This window comes from Urocitellus parryii, chromosome 6 (assembly GCF_045843805.1).
Source record: "Urocitellus parryii isolate mUroPar1 chromosome 6, mUroPar1.hap1, whole genome shotgun sequence".
Classification (NCBI taxonomy): domain Eukaryota; kingdom Metazoa; phylum Chordata; class Mammalia; order Rodentia; family Sciuridae; genus Urocitellus; species Urocitellus parryii.
The window spans coordinates 101,572,102-101,593,096 of record NC_135536.1 but is presented as its reverse complement, the minus strand read 5'-3'; the positions used below and the strand labels follow the sequence as shown (position 1 = coordinate 101,593,096).

The window sequence follows — 20,995 nt, the reverse complement described above, 5'->3', positions numbered from 1 at the left end:
AGAAACAAACTAATTTTTTTTTAAAAAAGGATAAATAATCAAACATGGATGGAAGTACAAACCATATATCAATAGTAACTCTGAATGTTAATGGCTTAAACTCTCCAATAAAGCGACATAGGCTGGTATCATGGATTAAAAAAAATCAGACACATCTGATTGGAAAAGACATACATAGGCTGAAGGTGAAAGGATGGGAAAAAATATACCATGCACACGGTCCTCGTAAGCAAGCAGGGGTGGCCATCCTCATATCTAATAAAATCGACTTCAAGACTAAGTTAATCAAAAGGGATAAAGAAGGACATTATATACTGTTAAAAGGAACCATACACCAACAAGACATAACAATTATCAATATTTATGCACCAAATAATGGTACTGCGACATTCATAAAACAAATTCTCCTCAAGTTCAAGAATCAAATAGACCACAACACAATAATTATGGGTGACTTCAACACACCTCTCTCACCATTGGACAGATCCTCCAAACAAAAGTTGAATAAAGAAACTATAGAACTCAATACCACAATCAATAACCTAGACTTAACTGACATATATAGAATATATCAACCATCATCAAATGGATATACTTTTTTCTCAGCAGCACATGGATCCTTCTCAAAAATAGACCATATATTATACCATAGGGCAACCCTCAGTAAATATAAAGGGGTGGAGATAATACCATGCATTTTATCTGATCATAATGGAATGAAACTGGAAATCAATGATAAAAGAAGGAAGGAAAAATCCTACATCACATGGAAAATGAACAATATGTTACTGAATGATCAATGGGTTACAGAAGACATAAAGGAGGAAATCAAAAAATTCTTAAGAGATAAATGAAAATACAGACACAACATATCGGAATCTATGGGACACAATGAAAGCAGTTTTAAGAGGAAAATTCATCGCCTGGTGGTCATTCCTTAAAAAAAGAAAAAACCAACAAATAAATGAGCTCACACTTCATCTCAAAGCCCTAGAAAAGGAAGAGCAAAACAACAGCAAATGTAGCAGAAGGCAAGAAATAATTAAAATCAGAGCGGAAATCAATGAAATTGAAACAAAAGAAACTATTGAAAAAATTAACAAAACTAAAAGTTGGTTCTTTGAAAAAATAAATAAGATCGACAGACCTTTAGCCATGCTAATGAAGAGAAGAAGAGAGCGAACTCAGATTACTAACATACAGGATGAAAAAGGCAATATCACAACAGATGCTACAGAAATACAGAAGACAATTAGAAATTATTTTGAAAACCTATATTCCAAAAAAATACAAGATAGTGAAGACATCGATAAATTTCTCAAGTCATATGATTTGCCCAGACTGAGTCAGGAGGATACACACAATTTGAACAGACCAAAATCAATGGACGAAATTGAAGAAGCCATCAAAAGACTACCAACCAAGAAAAGCCCAGGACCGGATGGGTATACAGCGGAGTTTTACAAAACCTTTAAAGAAGAATTAATACCAATACTTTTCAAGTTATTTCAGAAAATAGAAAAAGAGGGAGCTCTTCCAAATTCATTCTATGAGGCCAACATCACCCTGATTCCAAAACCAAAGACACCTCAAAGAAAGAAAACTACAGACCAATATCTCTAATGAACCTAGATGTAAAAATCCTCAATAAAATTCTGGCGAATCGAATACAAAAACACATCAAAAAAATTGTGCACCATGATCAAGTAGGATTCATCCCTGGGATGCAAGGATGGTTCAATATATGGAAATCAATAAATGTTATTCACCACATCAATAGACTTAAAGATAAGAACCATATGATCATCTCAATAGACGCAGAGAAAGCATTCGACAAAGTACAGCATCGCTTTATGTTCAAAACATTAGAAAAACTAGGGATAATAGGAACTTACCTTGACATTGTAAAAGCTATCTATGCTAAGCCTCAGGCTAGCATCATTCTGAATGGACAAAAGTTAAAGGCATTCCCTCTAAAATCTGGAACAAGACAGGGATGCCCTCTATCACCACTTCTATTCAATATAGTTCTCGAAACACTGGCCAGAGCAACTAGACAGACAAAAGAAATTAAAGGCATAAAAATAGGAAAAGAAGAACTTAAATTATCACTATTTGCAGATGACATGATTATATACCTAGAAGACCCAAAAGGGTCTACAAAGAAACTACTAGAACTAATAAATGAATTCAGCAAAGTGGTAGAATATAAAACCAACACGCATACATCAAAGGCATTTCTGTATATCAGCGACAAAACTTCTGAAATGGAAATGAGGAGTGTTTTTACTCCATTCACAATATCCTCAAAAAAAAATAAAATACCTAACAAAAGAGGTGAAAGATTTATACAATGAAAACTACAGAACCCTAAAGAGAGAAGTAGAAGAAGATCTTAGAAGATGGAAAAATATACCCTGTTCATGGATAGGCAGAACTAACATTATCAAAATGGCGATATTACCAAAAGTTCTCTATAGGTTTAATGCAATGCCAATCAAAATCCCAATGGCATTTCTTGTAGAAATAGATAAAGCAATCATGAAATTCACATGGAAAAATAAAAGACCCAGAATAGCAAAAGCAATTCTAAGCAGGAATTGTGAATCAGGCGGTATAGCGATACCAGATTTCAAACTATATTACAGAGCAATAGTGACAAAAACAGCATGGTACTGGTACCAAAACAGGCGGGTGGACCAATGGTACAGAATAGAGGACACAGAGACTAATCCACAAAGCTGCAACTATCTTATATTTGATAAAGGGGCTAAAAGCATGCAATGGAGGAAGGATAGCATCTTCAACAAATGGTGTTGGGAAAACTGGATATCCATATGCAACAAAATGAAACTGAATCCCTTTCTCTCGCCATGCACAAAAGTTAACTCAAAATGGATCAAGGAGCTTGATATCAAATGAGAGACTCTGCGTCTGATAGAAGAAAAAGTTGGCTCCGATCTACATATTGTGGGGTTGGGCTCCAAATTCCTTAATAGGACACCCATAGCACAAGAGTTAACAACAAGAATCAACAAATGGGAATTACTTAAACTAAAAAGTTTTTTTCTCAGCAAGAGAAACAATAAGAGAGGTAAATAGGGAGCCTACATCATGGGAACAAATTTTTACTCCTCACACTTCAGATAGAGCCGTAATATCCAGAGTATATAAAGAACTCAAAAAATTAGACAATAAGATAACAAATAACCCAATCAACAAATGGGCCAAGGACCTGAACAGACACTTCTCAGAGGAGGACATACAATCAATCAACAAGTACATGAAAAAATGCTCACCATCACTAGCAGTCAGAGAAATGCAAATCAAAACCACCCTAAGATACCATCTCACTCCAGTAAGATTGGCAGCCACTATGAAGTCAAACAACAAGTGCTGGCGAGGATGTGGAGAAAAGGGTACTCTTGTACATTGCTGGTGGGACTGCAAACTGGTGCAGCCAATTTGGAAAGCAGTATGGAGATTCCTGGGAAAGCTGGGAATGGAACCACCATTTGACCCAGCTATTGCCCTTCTGGGACTATTCCCTGAAGACCTTAAAAGAGCGTACTACAGGGATACTGCCACATTGATGTTCATAGCAGCACAACTCACAATAGCTAGACTGTGGAACCAACCCAGATGCCCTTCAATAGATGAATGGATAAAAAAATGTGGCATTTATACACAATGTCGTATTACTCTGCACTAAAAAATGACAAAATCATGGAATTTGCAGGGAAATGGATGGCACTAGAGCAGATTATGCTTAGTGAAGCTAGTCAATCCCTAAAAAACAAATACCAAATGTCTTCTTTGATATAATGAGAGCAACTATGAACAGAGCAGGGAGGAAGAGCAGGAAGAAAAGATTAACATTAAACAGAGACATGAGATGGGAGGGAAAGGGAGAGAAAAGGGAAATTGCATGGAAATGAAGGGAGACCCTCATTGCTATACAAAATTACATATAAGAGGTTGTGAGGGGAATGGGAAAATAAACAAGGAGAGAAATGAATTACAGTAGATGGGGTAGAGAGAGAAGATGGGAGGGGAGGGAAGGGGGGATAGTAGGGGATAGGAAAGGTAGCAGAATACAACAATTACTAATTGGGCATTATGTAAAATTGTGGATGTGTAACCGTCGTGATTCTGCAATCTGCATTTGGGGTAAAATTGGGAGTTCATAACCCACTTCAATCTAATGTATGAAATATGATATGTCAAGAGCTTTGTAATGTTGTGAACAACCAATAAAAAAAAGAGAATAAAAATAAAATAAAAAAAAATTTCTTGGAGTGTTTCTTTCCTGTATTTATTCTTCTTATTTTAAAGTATTCTCCCATGTATTTCGCTCGCTCTCTCTCGCTCTGTGTGTGTGTGTGTGTGTGTGTGTGTGTGTATATATATATATATATATATATATATTAGTTGTAAGTGAACACAATACCTGTATTTTATTTTTATGTGGTGCTGAGGATCAAACCCAGTGCCTCATGCATGCTAGGCGGCAAGTTGTGTACCACTGATCCACAACCCAAGCCCCCTGTATTTATTCTTTATTACCATCAACTTATGAACTCAATTTTTTAAAAGTATTGAGCAGGCAAATATAAGTAGCTAAGAAAACCAAAGTATACTTTAGAGCTCATTCATAAAAATGAGCATTGTTTAAATACAGTGAATGTCCTTGGCAAATCTCTTAATGTTTTTCTTTCATAATTTAATCTGTTCTTAATTTTATGTACCGAATCTTCACAATATTATACACAGAATCCACTCATAAATATCTTGGAATGTGCATTGGCCAGTGCTAACCTAGTAGCTCCTCAAGGATTTGCCAGACTTAATTGTAGTTTAGGCAAGTTGAAGGAGTTTTTTGTTTTGTTTTTTAGTTTGTTTTCAGATGTCTATAAATTCTCAGGTCACCCAGCAGACTTAAGAGTGAAAAACAAATTTGGAGTTTTGCTTCTCAGCTGTGGTTCATTTTTCCTTCACTGTCCCCTAGTAGCTGGTGTCTTTCATATTGAATAAAATTATATTGAGATAACTTCTCAGAGCAGAACATTTTGAACAGAATTAAATCACTTTCATTTAACACCTAGTTCAGTAAGTTTATAAATAGAAGGTTAAATTATCATAATAATCAAATACAATAAAATATAATTTGATTTATATTTTATAGAACTGAGAATAGAAAAACAAATTAGGGGTGGAGATAGTGGAAATTGAACCCAGGGTGCTTTACCACTGAATTCCATCCCAGCCCTTTTTATTTTTTATTTTTGAGACAGTCTTAACAAAGTTGCTTAGGGCCTCTCTATATTATGGAAGCTGACCTCAAACTTGCAATTCTCCTGTTTCACCCTCCTGAATCACTGGGATTACAAGCAGCCACCACTTTTCCCAGTGAGAAAAACAGTTTCTTTTGACATTGTTTATAGTAGTCAGTCCTCAAAAGAAAATCACATGCCCCTGCCACCCTGCATGGTTCTTATAACAAGGTTGGAAACTGAAAATTTCTGAAAATGCAAAATTCTAAACAGTAGTCATGGAAAATGGAGCCCTCATACCTTGACCTGTATCTCTATCTTCCTTATTCCGTCTTGTAGAATAATTGCTGGGGCCTGAGAGAATATAGTATCAGGTATGTTGTGTCGATAAAATTTAAAAAATCACTGATGCTGATAAAAAATGGAACTGTGGTCTTGAATCAGTACCACATAGGTTGGGGAAAAACTGGAATTTTTTTTCAAGTTTTGCTTTCGTAGTTTACACAATCAAGGACAGGCAGATTCAAGCATACTTATCCCATCATTGTCTTTATTTTCCCTCCAAATATAACTGAAGAAGCAAACTGGATAATTTAGTTTTATGGATTTTAAACTGACTATTCTAAATACAAAGTTAAAACATTTTTTAAAACATTTTATGGATACCAGTTTGAAAAGTAAAGTTTAATAGACTAATTATGTACAGGACATCCTGGTTACTCATCTTCCATCAAAACTTAGTAATTATCCACCTGGCCATTCTTTGAAAGGTATTTACAAGTCTCAATAGTACTGCTTCTAGAAATTAAGGTACTAACTCTCATAATTTGACCACCAAAGATATTCATGAAAGCCCCTCAGTTGTCATTGTTAATGCTCTTCCCCAGTTCTGTGACCTTGTTTTTTTTTTTTTAAAGGAAAAATAAAAGACTAACACCTCAGAGGAAAGATTCTCACACAAAACAGGAAACATCATGACAGAGAAAAATAGAAGGAATCACTTTTTATTAAAATTTGAATAGTTGTGGCTTAAACCTGTTGCTTCACTTTCAAGATGCACCCTAAAACATTTAGACTACTTTTTAACTTTGTCCTCTGTCAGTAAATAATGGAAACATATTTAAAGATCTTTAAGTTCTAGTAATAAGACAATTCAAAGTCCTGTCTGTTTCTCTGCAATCCTTCTGATATATAGTAACAGTTCAGAAGCAGATAATCTGAAAAGACAATTGTTTTCATTATTTCTTTATGACAGAAAACTGAAAATTTCCATATGTTGTTACTAGTCCACCCTGGAAAACCCTTTTAATTTCTAACCCATGCTCCATGTATTAATTCCTTTCTGTCTAGAAGCACAACTGTTGTCAGAAATACTTTCTAAGTTTGACAGCATTTTGATGACTCAGGGAGATTAATAATATCCACCTTTTTTCACATTCATCCTGAGGAAAGTCAGGGTTGCTAGAACATTGTCTTGGCAACGAAGTCTGATGCCCACATGTAAGATATAAGAGCTTTTTTCTCTTGATATACCTCCCAAGTTAGTGGAGATAAATAAGATAAATAACTTCCTTAATTTCTTCAGATAAAAATAACATAATTATAATGCACTAATTAAAATAATAATACTAGAAAGGAGATAAGTAGAACAGATTAGGGAAGGGAAGACAAAGAAAGGTACTGGAGAATGAGATTGGTCAAATCATAGTATATGGACGTGTGAATATGGCATAATGAATCCCACTATTATGTATAATTATAATGCACCAATTTTAAAAAGATGAAGATACCTTACTCCTGTTTTCATTGAATCATTATTTACAAAGTTATGGAAGCAACCTAGGTGTCCATCATCAGATAAATAAAGAAAGAAAACATGGTACATAAACAGTGGAATACTATTTAGCCTTAAAAGGGGGAAATACTATCATTTGTGACACCATGGTTGAACTTGGAAGATATTACACTAAGTAAAATAACCAGGCACAGAAAGACAAGTACTTCATGATGTCCTCTATATATGGAATCTTAAAAGGTTAAACTCATAGAAGTAAACAGTAGTATAATAATTACTAGAGCCTGGGGAAGAGGGTTGATAGGGAAAGGAGAAATGTTGATCAAAGGGTACAAAGTTTCAGTCGGGAGGAATAAATGTTAGTGATACATTGCACAGAATGCTGAGTATATTGAACAGTAATGTATGTCTCAAAATTGCTAAGAGTAGATTTTAAATTTGTTAATCTTATTTTAATTATTACACACTATAAACATCAACTTATACCCCATAAGTGTGTGTATATATATATATATATATATATATATAGTTACTTGTCAGTTAAAAATAAAATTTTAAGAAGATATACCATTTTTAAATAAGAGTGTATTTGATAGAATTTGAATTATATGTTCTTCTGCCAAAGATCTGATTTTAAGTAATTACATATTTTAAAATAATATTATTTATTACAAGAATTTTACAAGCATTTTAGCAGTGTTACAGCTTTAAAAACTGATACATAGCTGGAGCAACTTGCCTGATATCACAAAGCTAATGGCAGATCTTGAGCTCATATCCATGTCTTCTGATTCTGTACACTATACCTTACCACTGTTGTCCTACAGCTTGAGGATTTGAAGAATCAAGTCAATTGAATTTAAGTAGCAGCGGCTTCATTCATCTATTGTATGTTCATGTATACATATAAAGGTCCTGTATTCTGTTTTTAATGATTTCATTAGTGTATTATAGTTACACATAATAGTTGAATTCATTTTGGCATAATCATACATTGGAATTTAATTTGTTCCCTTTTAGTCCCCAGTTCCTCCTCTTTGCTTCCTCTCCTTCCTCTCCTATTCTTCTCCTTCTACTGGTCTTCCATTTATTTATTTATTTTAATTGGTGCTTTATAGATAGGTCTTTCATTTATTTATTTATTTTTAATTGGTGCTTTATGAATACATAAATAGATAGATTGAAAGATAAAGAAAAGTGAAATCACTATAGTGTATTTATACATGCACAGAGTATAATTTTGTCATTCATTTCATATTTCTTCCCCTTTCCTGTCCCTCCTCCCTCTCCTCAATCTCCTTTTACTACACTGAGTTTTTCTCTATCCTTATGATATTTGACACCCTTCTTTTTACCCCTTACTTTGCTTTAGCTTCCACATATGAGAAAGAATATTCCACCCTTAATTTTCTGAGTCTGGCTAATTTTACTTAGCATTATGTCCAGTTCCATCCATTTACTAGCCAATGCCATAATTTCATTCTTCTTAATGAGTAAAACTTCATTGTGTATATATATATGTATATACATACACATATGTATATATACATATGTGTGTGTATATGTATACATACACACACAATTCTTAATTACATAGATATTTATATGTACACAGTTTCTTAATCCATTCATGTTGATGGGCACCTGGGCTGGCTTCATACCTTGGCTATGGTGAGTTGCATTACTATAAACATTGAAGTAGCTATATCACCATAGTATGCTGATTTTAGATCTTTTGAATAAATACAAGGCATGAGATAGCTAGATCATACAGTGGTTCTATTCCTAGTGTTTTGAGGGATCTCCATACTACTTTTCAAAGTGATTGTACTGATTTACAGTCCCACCAACAGTATATGAATGTATGGCCTTATATTCTCCTTATTAATTTGTCAGTAAAAGACTTGCCTTTTGAACTTAGATTTGTAAAATTTTCATCAAACTGACTTTTATTAACTATACTAATCAGTTGCTAGATGATAGTTTTACATGAAAATTCTCTGTGACATTCTCTAGAAGAGTCAATGACTCATACACTTTTCATTTAAGGGTAAAACTTTGGCTTTTTTCTAAATTAAATTCCACCTCAGGGAAGATGTTTTTAAGTGTTGAAAGTAAAAATAGCATTTGGGGGGGGGGAGGGTGAATATTTTTTAGTTGTCAGTGGACCTTCATTTTGTTTATTTATATATGGTGCTGAGAATTGAACCCAGTGCCTCATGTCAAGCAAACGCTCTACCACTGAACCACCAACCCCAGCCCCTGGCATTCGTTTTAACCTGTAATAAAGAAGAATCCTGTGATACATGTGGCATGAAATATCCATAGGAAAAGGGTGAAATGTTAAATAAATGAAAACTGAAACAATTAGCTAAACTAGTGGGGAAGATTTAATTAGGCTCCTACTTTATTATACCTTACCAAAAAAATAAATAAACTCCAGAGGAATTAAGACACTAAGTATGAAAAAAAGTTTTTCAAACCTAAAAGAATAAAGATAGTTTAAGATATTACAATAAAGATTTCAAAGACAAAACACAGAAATCTCAAATTATGAATAGAGATTGACACATTTGATTGCCCAGAAATGAAAAAACTTGTCTGTGTCAAAAGACTCCAAAATCAATTGGCAAACAACAACTAAGAGCACGTATAACCACTAGAGGATTAGTGTACATGACTGCATGATAAATATCCCCAATTTTAAATATGCAAAAAATCTGAAAGTGCAGTTCCTTGAACAGTGTTCTTTCAAACACAATCCTCTGACTAGCAAGAGCATCGCCTGGGAACTTGTTAGAAATTCAAGTTCTCGATTTTGGTCTTTGTCCTCGGGTCAGGACAGTCTTCTTGGTCCACGTGGTGCGCAGGACTCTCTCTAAAGTAGATTTCTTCAAGAGGAATTGCCCAGTGCAGGTGATAAAGAGACAAAACTGTATGATCCTCCACTGAAGCAAGAAGATCCACTGGATGGTGGGGAAAAAGTGGAAAACAAGTCTTGTCAGAAAAAGCCTAAGAAGATGATGAACAGATAGAGAAGCAACAAGACTTGGGAGGCAAGTTGTGTTCATCAAACTACAGACTGAGGAAAAGAGGATGTGAATATAAGAAAATTGGAAAAATCCTTTGTTTGCTCAACCTCATTTCTTTAAGGAAACATTTTTGAAGTTTTAGGTTGAAATCGTTTAGACCTAACCATGAAGGAAGGTATGTAGTTGAGTCTCCAATTTTACTAGCTGGATGTTCTCTACCACTGCTTATTTCTTATAGTAATATCCCCCTGTAAGTGTAAAGCAGTGTGAAATGCCTTCAGTATAAAAAGTGTGATATAGCATCTGATAGCAGAGCATTCATACTGGAGGAAAACCTTATGAGTTTACTGAATGTGGGAAAACTTTTACCCACATATCACATTTCAGTGAACATAGAAGTCATGCTGAAGGGAAACCTTGTGCTTCTAAAGAGTATTGAAAAGCCTTTAGCTAGATGATAAAATTTTCTCACAAATCTTATCCATTCCTCTGCATTTGAGAGGTCATACAGAGAAGCCTTCTAAATGTAAGAAATATGGAAATATCTTCAGTCAAAAGTAAATCCTCGTGTATCAAGAAATTCATACTGGAGAGAAACCTTGTGAATGTGGGAAAGCTTCCATTCAGATGTCACACCGCAGTCAGCAGAGAATTTATATTGCCACAAATCTAATCTTACTAAGCATGAGCTTTTTCATAATAGAAACCTTTTGAATGTAATTAATGTGGGAAGGCCTTTAGCCAAAAGCAGTATGTCATTAAACATCAGAATACTCATACTGGAGAGAAGCTTTTTGAGTGTAATGATTGTGGAAAATCCTTCAGCCAAAAAGAAAACCTCCTTACCCATCAGAAAATCCACACTGGAGAGAAACCTTTTGAGTGCAAAGATTGTGGGAAAACTTTCATTCAGAAGTCCAACCTTATCAGACACCAGAGAACTCACATAGGAAAGAAGCCCTTTATATGTAAGGAGTGTGGGAAAACCTTTAGTGGGAAATCAAATCTTACTGAGCATGAGAAAATTCATATTGGAGAGAAACCCTTTAAATGTAATGAGTGTGGAACAGCTTTTGGCCAGAAGAAGTACCTCATAAAGCATCAAAACATTCACACTGGAGAGAAACCCTATGAATGTAATGAATGTGGAAAAGCCTTCTCTCAACGAACATCACTGATTGTGCATGTGAGAATTCATTCAGGTGATAAACCTTATGAATGCAATGTATGTGGAAAAGCCTTCTCTCAGAGTTCATCTTTCACTGTACATGTAAGAAGCCATACAGGTGAGAAACCCTACGGATGTAATGAATGTGGGAAAGCTTTCTCTCAATTCTCAACCCTAGCTCTGCATTTGAGAATACATACAGGTAAGAAACCTTACCAGTGCAGTGAATGTGGGAAAGCTTTCATCCAGAAATCACACCATATTAGACATCAGAAAATTCATACTCATTAAAAACCCTATGAATATCTTCAAGATGGGAACACATTAAAAATTTATATATCATAAAGTCATTCTGAGGCAGTGTACCACAAATGAAGGGAACTTACACAAATTTTTTTAACAACTTTGAGGACACTGAAAATTCATATTGAAGAGGAAGACATTTGTATGATAAACAGACTGCCAATAAAAAAAAATACTCCACAGTCAGTGGTAAAGGTAATGCTGAAACAATAGACGTTTCCATTAAAATTGGAACAGAAAACAGGCCTGTTTTCACATCAATATAGATGTGAAGTTCTTCACCTGTGTAATAAGTTGTGTTAGAAAGGAAGAGACAAAAACAGATGCTATGATCATCTGTAAGTAATAAAACTCTGGTATTGCTTCAGCAGAGGGAAAGAGATTCTAGAAAGAGACCTATGCATTTAGTAGAACTTGCAATATTAAAGAAATACATCAGATGAGAAAATATGGGACTATTTAAAAAAATTATTTGGAGGTAATTTGTTCTCTGAAGGGAAAAGAAAATAGACCATGAACAAACAAGCAAAATTCATGGGAATTGAAGACTGAAAGATACAAAAGCCATGCACTAAAGTGGCTGTGACCTTTGGAGTAGGGAAACTTTCCTTCTTCTTAACAAATTTAAAAATATTTAGCAGTTTTACTTGTGAGTGTATATGCTCAGGAGATACCAGGAAATTTACTGTGGCTTGATTTGTAGCCAAATATTGGAAACAACTTAATTGTTCATCAGGAACAAAAAGAAGTTCTTATGATGTGACACTATGCATCTGCAAAATGCAAATATGAGATCCACATGTTATTAACAGAAGGATCTAAAAAAATTGCCTTGAGGGGGAAAAAGAAGTTGCAGGATGATACATATAGTGACTTTGTAAATTTGAATTAAAACTTCATGAAATTTAGTACTTTATATTGGTAATGAATACATCCGTGTATGTTAACGTTTTTGAAATGGAGAAATACAGGCTGAACTTTTGATAGTGGTAGCCTGTGAAGAGTGAGAGGGGTAGGGAATAAGTATGGGAGGTAGGGTGGGGAGGGGGCTTCAGCTTTTTATATATAAACATCCATTTCTCTTGAAGACTGCAAGTAAATATATGAAGATACTGACTAATTCTGGATTGTGGTGTATGGATATCTTGTCTTATTTTTTGTACTTTTCTGTATTTTTAAAATTTCTCAAAGTTAATAAGAATGGGAGTGAGGATGGGAACTCTGTACCTGTAGAAGTTATGTTATAATGGACTAATTCCCAACCAAATACTAAACTTTTTATAGAAAATATTTCTAAAATTTTATCAACAATGAGTGGATGGACTTGCTCTCTATGTAATATGAAATTATCTATTTTATTAAAATTAAAATGACAGCATACTAAAAAAAAAGAAGAAAGAAAGAAATTCACGTTCTCATGCTCTCTCTTCAGATCTACTGAATGAGAATATCAGGAGGTAGGGCCCCGCAATCCTTATTTTATCTAGCTCACCACATGATTGTGATGCAAGCTGAATTTTGAGAGCTTCTCTGTTAAAACTCAAATGATAAATAGTATGAAAAAAGTCAGCTTATCATCCATCGTAGATAATTTTTATACCCATAAGTTTTAAGAAGAAATTCAAAAATAATAAAGTTAAAGATATGCAACTGTTATGACCCATTATTTCTACTTTTAGGCATGTATTTTACACAGAAACTCTCACAGAAGGACATGGGAGACAAAAATAAGGATTTCATTGCAGCACTATTTGAAATAGTGCAACTTTGTGGTAATTGTCTTTCAATAGAGAATTAACAAACTGCTTTTGTTCCATAGGGTATTGTTTGTTGTATATGCTATTTTTTAATCTTTTTAGATCAAGTCAAAGAAAGATGAATGACAAAAAGTTTGCATCCTTTAAATATGAATAGTGATACTTAAATACCCTTTCTGCTTCTCTCCTCTTGCTTTGATATTTAGTGGGTTTAATTTAAAAAAATAAATAAATAGGGTATTGAAATATTTGCTATCTAGCTCCATTTTACCTTTCAGGATCTGCCTCAAAGGGGGATTGAATTTGAACAAAACAGGTCTTTAATCTAGTTGAGTGGGAAAGTATGACTACATCCTAGAAAGGATTATTTAAAACAATCAGTAGATGCAAGTAATTAAGTATAAACTGAACACTTTCAAGAGTAAATACTATGGCCCATAGTACAGAAAAAAAAAAAAATCAGGTCTATTGTAGGATCATGTATAAAAATTTTCTGGAGTTGAATTTTTAATTAGTTTGTTTTTTTAAGTTAAAGTAGACGAGAACAACAAGGCTATATACTTCTAAACTGGCTCTCAACCTTTTTTAGCCCATGTCCCATTGGGTTAAGTGTAAATATACTCTTGGTGTTTCATCATTTGAAATTTCAAAATAAGTTAAGTAAGTTCTAAATGTGTGGATGAAAGCTTTTGTAATTACAGGGAAGAGCCTTTTTCCTAGCCTGTCATTTTTTTGTACAAAATTATCACTTAACTTGATCAATAAATTAGCAAATATTTGAGGTTCCCCCTAAATTTGAAATCTTTTCTTTCATATCTTTGCTTTGAGAACATTTTTTCTTCAACTCAAGAAAATGAAAACTTTTAAGACAAGGGAAGATGTAGATATGTGGACCTTCATTTTGTTTATTTGTATGTGGTGCTGAGAATCGAACCCAGTGATGTATGTCTTAAATGTTTTTTTATTGTGAATTACTCAACATAAAATTTAGCATTGATCATATTTAGTACATTCACAATGTTTTACAACTACCGCCTCAGTCTAGTTCCAAACAATTTCATTTCCCTGATTGTTAACCCTATTCCCATTAAGCATCATACACCCTCCCCTCGAGCCTCTGGCAACTGCTAGTCTACTTTCTGTCTCTGTAGATTGCTTATTCTGGATATTTCATCTAGAGTCATACAATATGTGGCCCCTTACATCTGGCTTCTTTGACTTAGTGTATTTTCAGGATCCCTATGTATTCTAGTATGTCAGTACTATATTCCTCTATTATAACTGACTTTCAGAATTTTACAATTTTTTGAAATATTTATTTTTCATTTTAGTTGTAGGTGGACACAACACCTTTATTTCATTTTTATATGGTGCTGAGGATCGAATCCAGGGCCTCACACATGCTAGGTGAGCGCTCTACCTCTGAGCCACAACTCCAGCCCTCAGAATTTTTATAATTTTTACAAATTTATGAGTTGGTCTCTTATGTAGTACTCTAAAAGTAGAGCACCATTATCCTTCATTTCATAAATTCAGACAAACATATTTCTTTTTGATTGTCAGTAAATCAACATGGAATGTTAGATTTTTATTCTTACATTTAAATTTTTTACAAGGCATATCAAATAATCTGATGTTGACCACACTTGGCACATGATACTCTTGCCTAGAGAATCAAGGAACATTAAAGTCTTCACCTAGACCAGCCAGCATTGTTTGAGAAGCCAGTGATTAGCAGTGAATGACATAGTATGCCCCAAATCGGAAACCTTTGTGAGGACCCCAGCCTTGCTGGAATAGAATGCCATCAGTACATACTTGGGTAATTTTGTTCCTATTTGCTTCATAGAATTTTTATAAAATATGCTACTGTTCATATTTTTTCTTCTGTGTGTTGAACCTCAAATAGCAAATGAAACAGTAGTAGAATATTTACAAGTTCTTATTGTTTGAAGTAGTAAAAAAAAATAATAATAGGACACCGAGTTTGATCTTTTTCAAAGCTACTTTTTATATATTCTCCTTTCAGTCATCTCTTTGGTTCTTTTTGTTTGGTTGGTTTTGGGGTTTTTGTTGTTGTTGTTGTTTGTTTTGTTTTGTTTTTTGTTTTAGTATTAGACACAATACCTTTATGTTATTTATTTTATGTTATGTGTCGCTGTGAATCTAACCCAATGCCTCACATGTGCTAGTCAAGCACTCTACCACTGAGCTATACCCCCAGCCCATCTCTTTGGTTCTTTATCCTAATTTGGAATATCTTCTGAAATTTATTCCCTATTCTGGATTTTTTTCTCTATTCTTTTCTCCAGTGTACATAAAATTTGAAAATATAGAATTCTAGGTTTTGTCAACAGTATAAAACATACTTTTATTCTTAATTATCAGAAATCACATTATTATATTTTCTCAGACTTTGCTCATAATAACATGCTTTATTATTATAACATAGCCCTCCTGGATTTAATATGATAGTCATTGTTGGGATTAAGTGGGAAGAGTTGATAGTAAATATGATAAAAAATATTTTAGGAACATATTTAAGACAGATTACAGTGAGAGGAGGTTGGGAGCAAGGAAACCAGCTATTTAGACATTTTAATAACATAAATATCATTGTATGTCCTTAAGGGCAAGAATCTTATTGATGTATTATTCATCTGTGCTTTGTTATGTTCAGTCTTTGTCTAATTCATGATATACAATATGTGTTCAGAGTTATCTTACATAATTTGTGAAACATAACAAAACAAAATGAGTATACTAATGAGTAAATGAATTCTCCTTCATTGTTGAAAGTAAGACAGCTAAAGACCTTGTAGTCCCAGTGAAAATAAAGAGACTAGAAAAATATTGGGCAAAGAATTAGAGGTCTAAATAAAAGATTGGTATGGAATGTACCATGAAGAACAGAATTAAGCATACTTCAAAATTAAACACTCTAGGAATTAGAGAAAAGTGATGTTAACACTTAAGAAGGGAATGTGTCTGGTATGTTTGTTTTCTTTGAGAGCTAAATAGGGTATGCATGTAAATCTATTAGTATTGAGGCAAAAGCTAATTGGAAAATATTCATGGACGATGGCATTAAAATGAGGAGCTAGTAAAATTATGGCATTTGCCAGTAAATGGATGGAACTGGAGACTATCATGCTAAGTGAATAAGTCAGTCCCCCAAAACCAAAGGCCTAATGTTCTCTCTGATATGTGGATGCTTACGCAAAATAAGGGAAGGGAGAGAAGAATAGAAATTCATTGGATTAGACAAAGGGGGATAAAGGGAAGGGATGAGGGACAGGAATAGGAAGAACAGTAGAATGAATCAGACATAACTTTCCTATGTTCATATATGAGTACACAACCAATATATCTCCACATCATGTTCAACCAAAGAATGAGATCCTAATTAGAATAATTTATACTCCCTATATATATAATGTGTCAAAATACATTCTGTTGTCATGTATATATTCAGGAGTTATTTGCATATAATTGACAGACTAAATCATTCTTGAATGAATTCTCAGACTTAAACTTTTGTGGGTAAATTTTGATGAATATGAATAAGCTCACTCAGCTAAAAACTTTACAAAAATTGGATTAGTGTTTAATCTGTGCTTTATTAAGTAATCTGTCCACATTTTCCATTGCAGTGAAGTTTTACTTGAATTAAGCTACCAAAATTTTGCTCTGGATACTTTTATTGTAATAAGATTTATGTTACATTTGAAGCTATTATGTGGCAAACTCATCTGGGAAACAAAGCTATAAAAAACAAGGCAGAAATTATTTTATAGGGTACATTTATAGACAAAGTGACATAGTTGCAGGACAATAGTAGTAGAGAATCTTACAAATAGGTTCTCTAAGTAGCAGCCATTGTTGGCAAATCAAAGAATAATTACATCTTCATAGTCCCGAAAAGGTTGTTAGTTTCATCTCAGTGTTTTAACTCAGTTCACTCCACAGGTAATAATAGCAGCAGCTGCAGTCACATATTCTAGGTATTTGAGAATTAGAAAAAGATCTTAGAAATCCTCTCATCCATTTCACAGTTGTAAAATTTGCCCGTAGCCAGTTAAATTCGTGTTTAGATTAACTAATGAATGTTTCTCTTGGCTTCTGGTCTAGTACCTGTCCTGCAATATTATAAAACTGTCCTTATCTAAATATAATTAAAAATGAGAAACTTTTTCTCTTAAGCATCGATCTATACTTTTATTTGTACCTTTAAGAATTAATAAGGAAGTACCTTTTCTGTTAACTTTTTGTATTTTATGAAAATATCAACTTATTTGTATTATTTCATTGATGAGGGCAAAAGCCTAGATTTTTGTTTTGATTAGTACGCAATTAATTTCATCTGGTTTAAATTTAGAGAATCAATGTCTTTTCAGAGTAGATGTTAGTAAATTTTGTTGGGATGAAAACAAACATTTTTTTAAATGATCTTTCTTTTTAATCTTTTATAACCAGCAAGAAGTTGAGAAGTTTACAGACCTAGAGAAACTCTACCTCTACCTTCAACTGCCTTCTGGTCTCAGCAATGGAGAGAAAAGGTATATCTATTCTTGTCTTTGCTATAATTAGGTTGTTTCTAGGACAGCCTTAGGATTTAGGCATGTTATATATATTCTGGTTGTTATTATTTTAAAATAGTCCTAAAATAATTAGAAAACAGAATAGCAAAACAGTAGATCATTTTAGTCTTTGCTATTTGGGAAAGTATTTAACTGCAGTTTCTACTCATTCGTTTGTGCAACTGAATAAATACTGTGAAATGCAATTGGGGTTAAGTTTTATAGATAGATGAATTTATGCAGTCTGAGAAATTGTGAAAATTAAACAGAAAAGCGAAGAATAAATGGATAAGTATTTTGAGGAATAAAGTGTAAGATGCTTTTTTGTGTTTTATTTTTAACATATTATCAGGTAAGCACATTACAGAATGTAAAAGAAATTACTGGTATAGAATGAATTTATGATAAATGTAAATTGTTTTAAGTGATTAGTTTCATCATTAAAAATATTCAAGTCTTAAAGGCACATGTTCTCTCTGATATGTGGATGCTAACACACAAGAAGAAGGGAAGAATAGAAGTTCAATAGATTAGACAAAGGGGACTGAAGGGAAGGAAGTGGGGATACAAATAGGAAAAACAGTGGCATAAGTCTGACATAATTTTCCTATGTACAAATATGAATACACCACAGTGAATCTCAACATTGTGTATATCCATAATACTGGGATCCTAACTAGAATAAGATATAGTCCATATTTGTATAAATATGTCAAAATAGACTCTACTGACATGCATGACTAAAAAGAACAAATAAAAATTTTTAAAAATATATTGTCTCATCTATAAACTGTGGAGGGAAGTACTCCTCTTAGCCTTTTAAGTATTTCTTAAAATTCATTCATTCATGCTGTTCTCAGCAATCTATTACTTTAAAATTGTGCATGAAAAGAAACAGAATGAAAATTGTTACTTTTACCTTTTCTGTCTTACCTCAGACCGTGCTGCATAACTATTTTAGTTATTTTATATACTAGAAATTTCTTCAGTATCTTCTTCGAAACTAAATAAATTATTCTTATAGGTAACTGAAATGAATAAGTGAGCAAATATCCATTTAGAGATAATTTTGGCCCAAACAAATACCTTATGTTGTCATTACTTCACTGCCTATTTCACTCTAGAAACCATAGAAGAGATGAAACTATAACAATAATTTCAGTTTGATCCTACCTTGTGAAACCAGAGATGGACAATTTGGGTATCAACTATATATCCTAACTTTGGTTTACTCATTTGTGATGTGTTTGCACATAGTTCTTTAGTGGAATTTTTAGGTCTGGCTCAGAAATTATCATAGAATTTGCTGTCTAGTTTAGCTTAAACATATTTTTATTTTATGATTAGTGATCAGAATGCCATGTCATCTAGTCGGGCACAGCAAATGCATGCCTTTTCCTGGATTCGGAATACCCTAGAGGAACATCCTGAGACTTCACTGCCCAAACAGGAAGTCTATGATGAATACAAGTAAGTATTATATGTATAAGGCATGCTGTACTATATTAAAGAGGTTAAGCACTATATGTAGCTACAATGCTTTGTTTAAAAAAAATCATTGTTATAAATATATCAAGTTGATATATGGGAGTTCTTAGTAGAACTCTCCAAGATTTCTTCTAGCTCCAAGCTTCTGTGGTAGTATGTAATACAGGGCAAAATTATCAAATAAAAGGATGTTTCTAGATTACTTCAGAATGTCTGAGGGGAAAGGGACAATGGCATAGATCAATGGATTCCCATATAGTTCTTAAGGATGACAAGAAATGGGATTGGAGGAACAGTGGAAAGCAACAAATAAGTCAACGTATAAGGAAAAAGCAAAATATGAATTTTACTTGGACTTCCTAAAGGTCCTTATCATGAATCCAAAACTCTTTAATCCTCCATGCCAACTAAAGAAGGTTGTGAATTATTTATTCAAAAATGAGTTTAATGACTTGTGCATTTAAACACTCAAAAGATGTAATTATACAGATAATTTATTTAAATACAGATAACAAAAACATGGAGGCTGAAGGATCCTTCTAGATAAAAGTTAATAGATGATAACTCCAAGCTGGTTTAACATTTTTATAATTTATTTCAAAGGGAGAATTTATATTGGCAAAATAAATAAAACCAGAATTTTCTGGTTATTGAAATGTCAAAACAGGCATTAATGTGTTGTAATTATACAATTTGGGAGAAAAGTATCAAGTAAGTGCTGTCATTAACCAGTGTAAGACAATGCAAAGAAACTACATTTGGTGACTTTTAAATAGCTTTAAGAATAATTTGGAAATAAAAACACTGCTGTAGAAAAAAAAAACTACATTTATTCATCATTGGTGTCTAGATTTATTCAAAAATCTTATTATGGACTTGGGTTATAGCTCAGTGGTAGAGTGCTTGCCTAGCACATGTGAGGCACTGGGTTCAATCCTCAGCACCACATAAAAATAAATAAAATTAAGATACTGTGTCCATCTACAACTGAAAATAAAAAATAAAAATCTTGTCACCAAGAGAAACATAGTGAAGCTGAAGAAAAAGATTAGGGAAAAATATCTAAAATAATAAAGAGAACAAAGATAAACTGAAGAACTTCAGGTGTGTTTTTGTTTTTATTTTTTCTCTTTAAAAAGATTAAAACTCAGAGTGAATGCATGTGATCCATTCTCTCAGTCTACAATAATCTGTTGAATCCACTATGTACAGACCTGTGATAAGATAAGATAAGATGAATAAGACCAATGCAGTCCTGTCCATATCAAGGAAAATATAACTGTAAAAGCACACATATACATATATGCATGAATTCAAAAGAAGCGAAAATCTTTTTTTTTTTTTTTTAAAGAGAGAGAGAGAGAATTTTTTAGTATTTATTTTTTAGTTTTCGGCAGACAACATCTTTGTTTGTATGTGGTGCTGAGGATCGAACCCAGGCCGCACGCATGCCAGGCAAGCGCGCTACCGCTTGAGCCACATCCCCAGCCCAAAAGAACTCGTATACATATATGCATGAATTCAAAAGAAGCAAATTTTAATTCAGAAAAAGGTTATGACTATCAGGCAAACTCGTGTTAATGTATTAAACCCTAAATT

At 33.4% G+C, this 20,995-nt stretch overlaps 1 protein-coding gene and 1 pseudogene across 1 annotated transcript in view; both read left to right on the top strand.

Moving 5' to 3' along the window:
* The window catches only part of Rfx7 (regulatory factor X7), a 127,714-nt gene that overhangs the window by 73,303 nt on the left and 33,416 nt on the right, over nucleotides 1-20,995 (top strand). The window contains exons 4-5 of the mRNA XM_077799422.1: nucleotides 17,805-17,887; nucleotides 19,256-19,378. Of these exons, the coding sequence (XP_077655548.1) occupies nucleotides 17,805-17,887; nucleotides 19,256-19,378 (206 nt within the window). The remainder of the gene's footprint in view (nucleotides 1-17,804; nucleotides 17,888-19,255; nucleotides 19,379-20,995) is intronic.
* Nucleotides 10,706-11,559, top strand: LOC144255301 (uncharacterized; annotated as a pseudogene).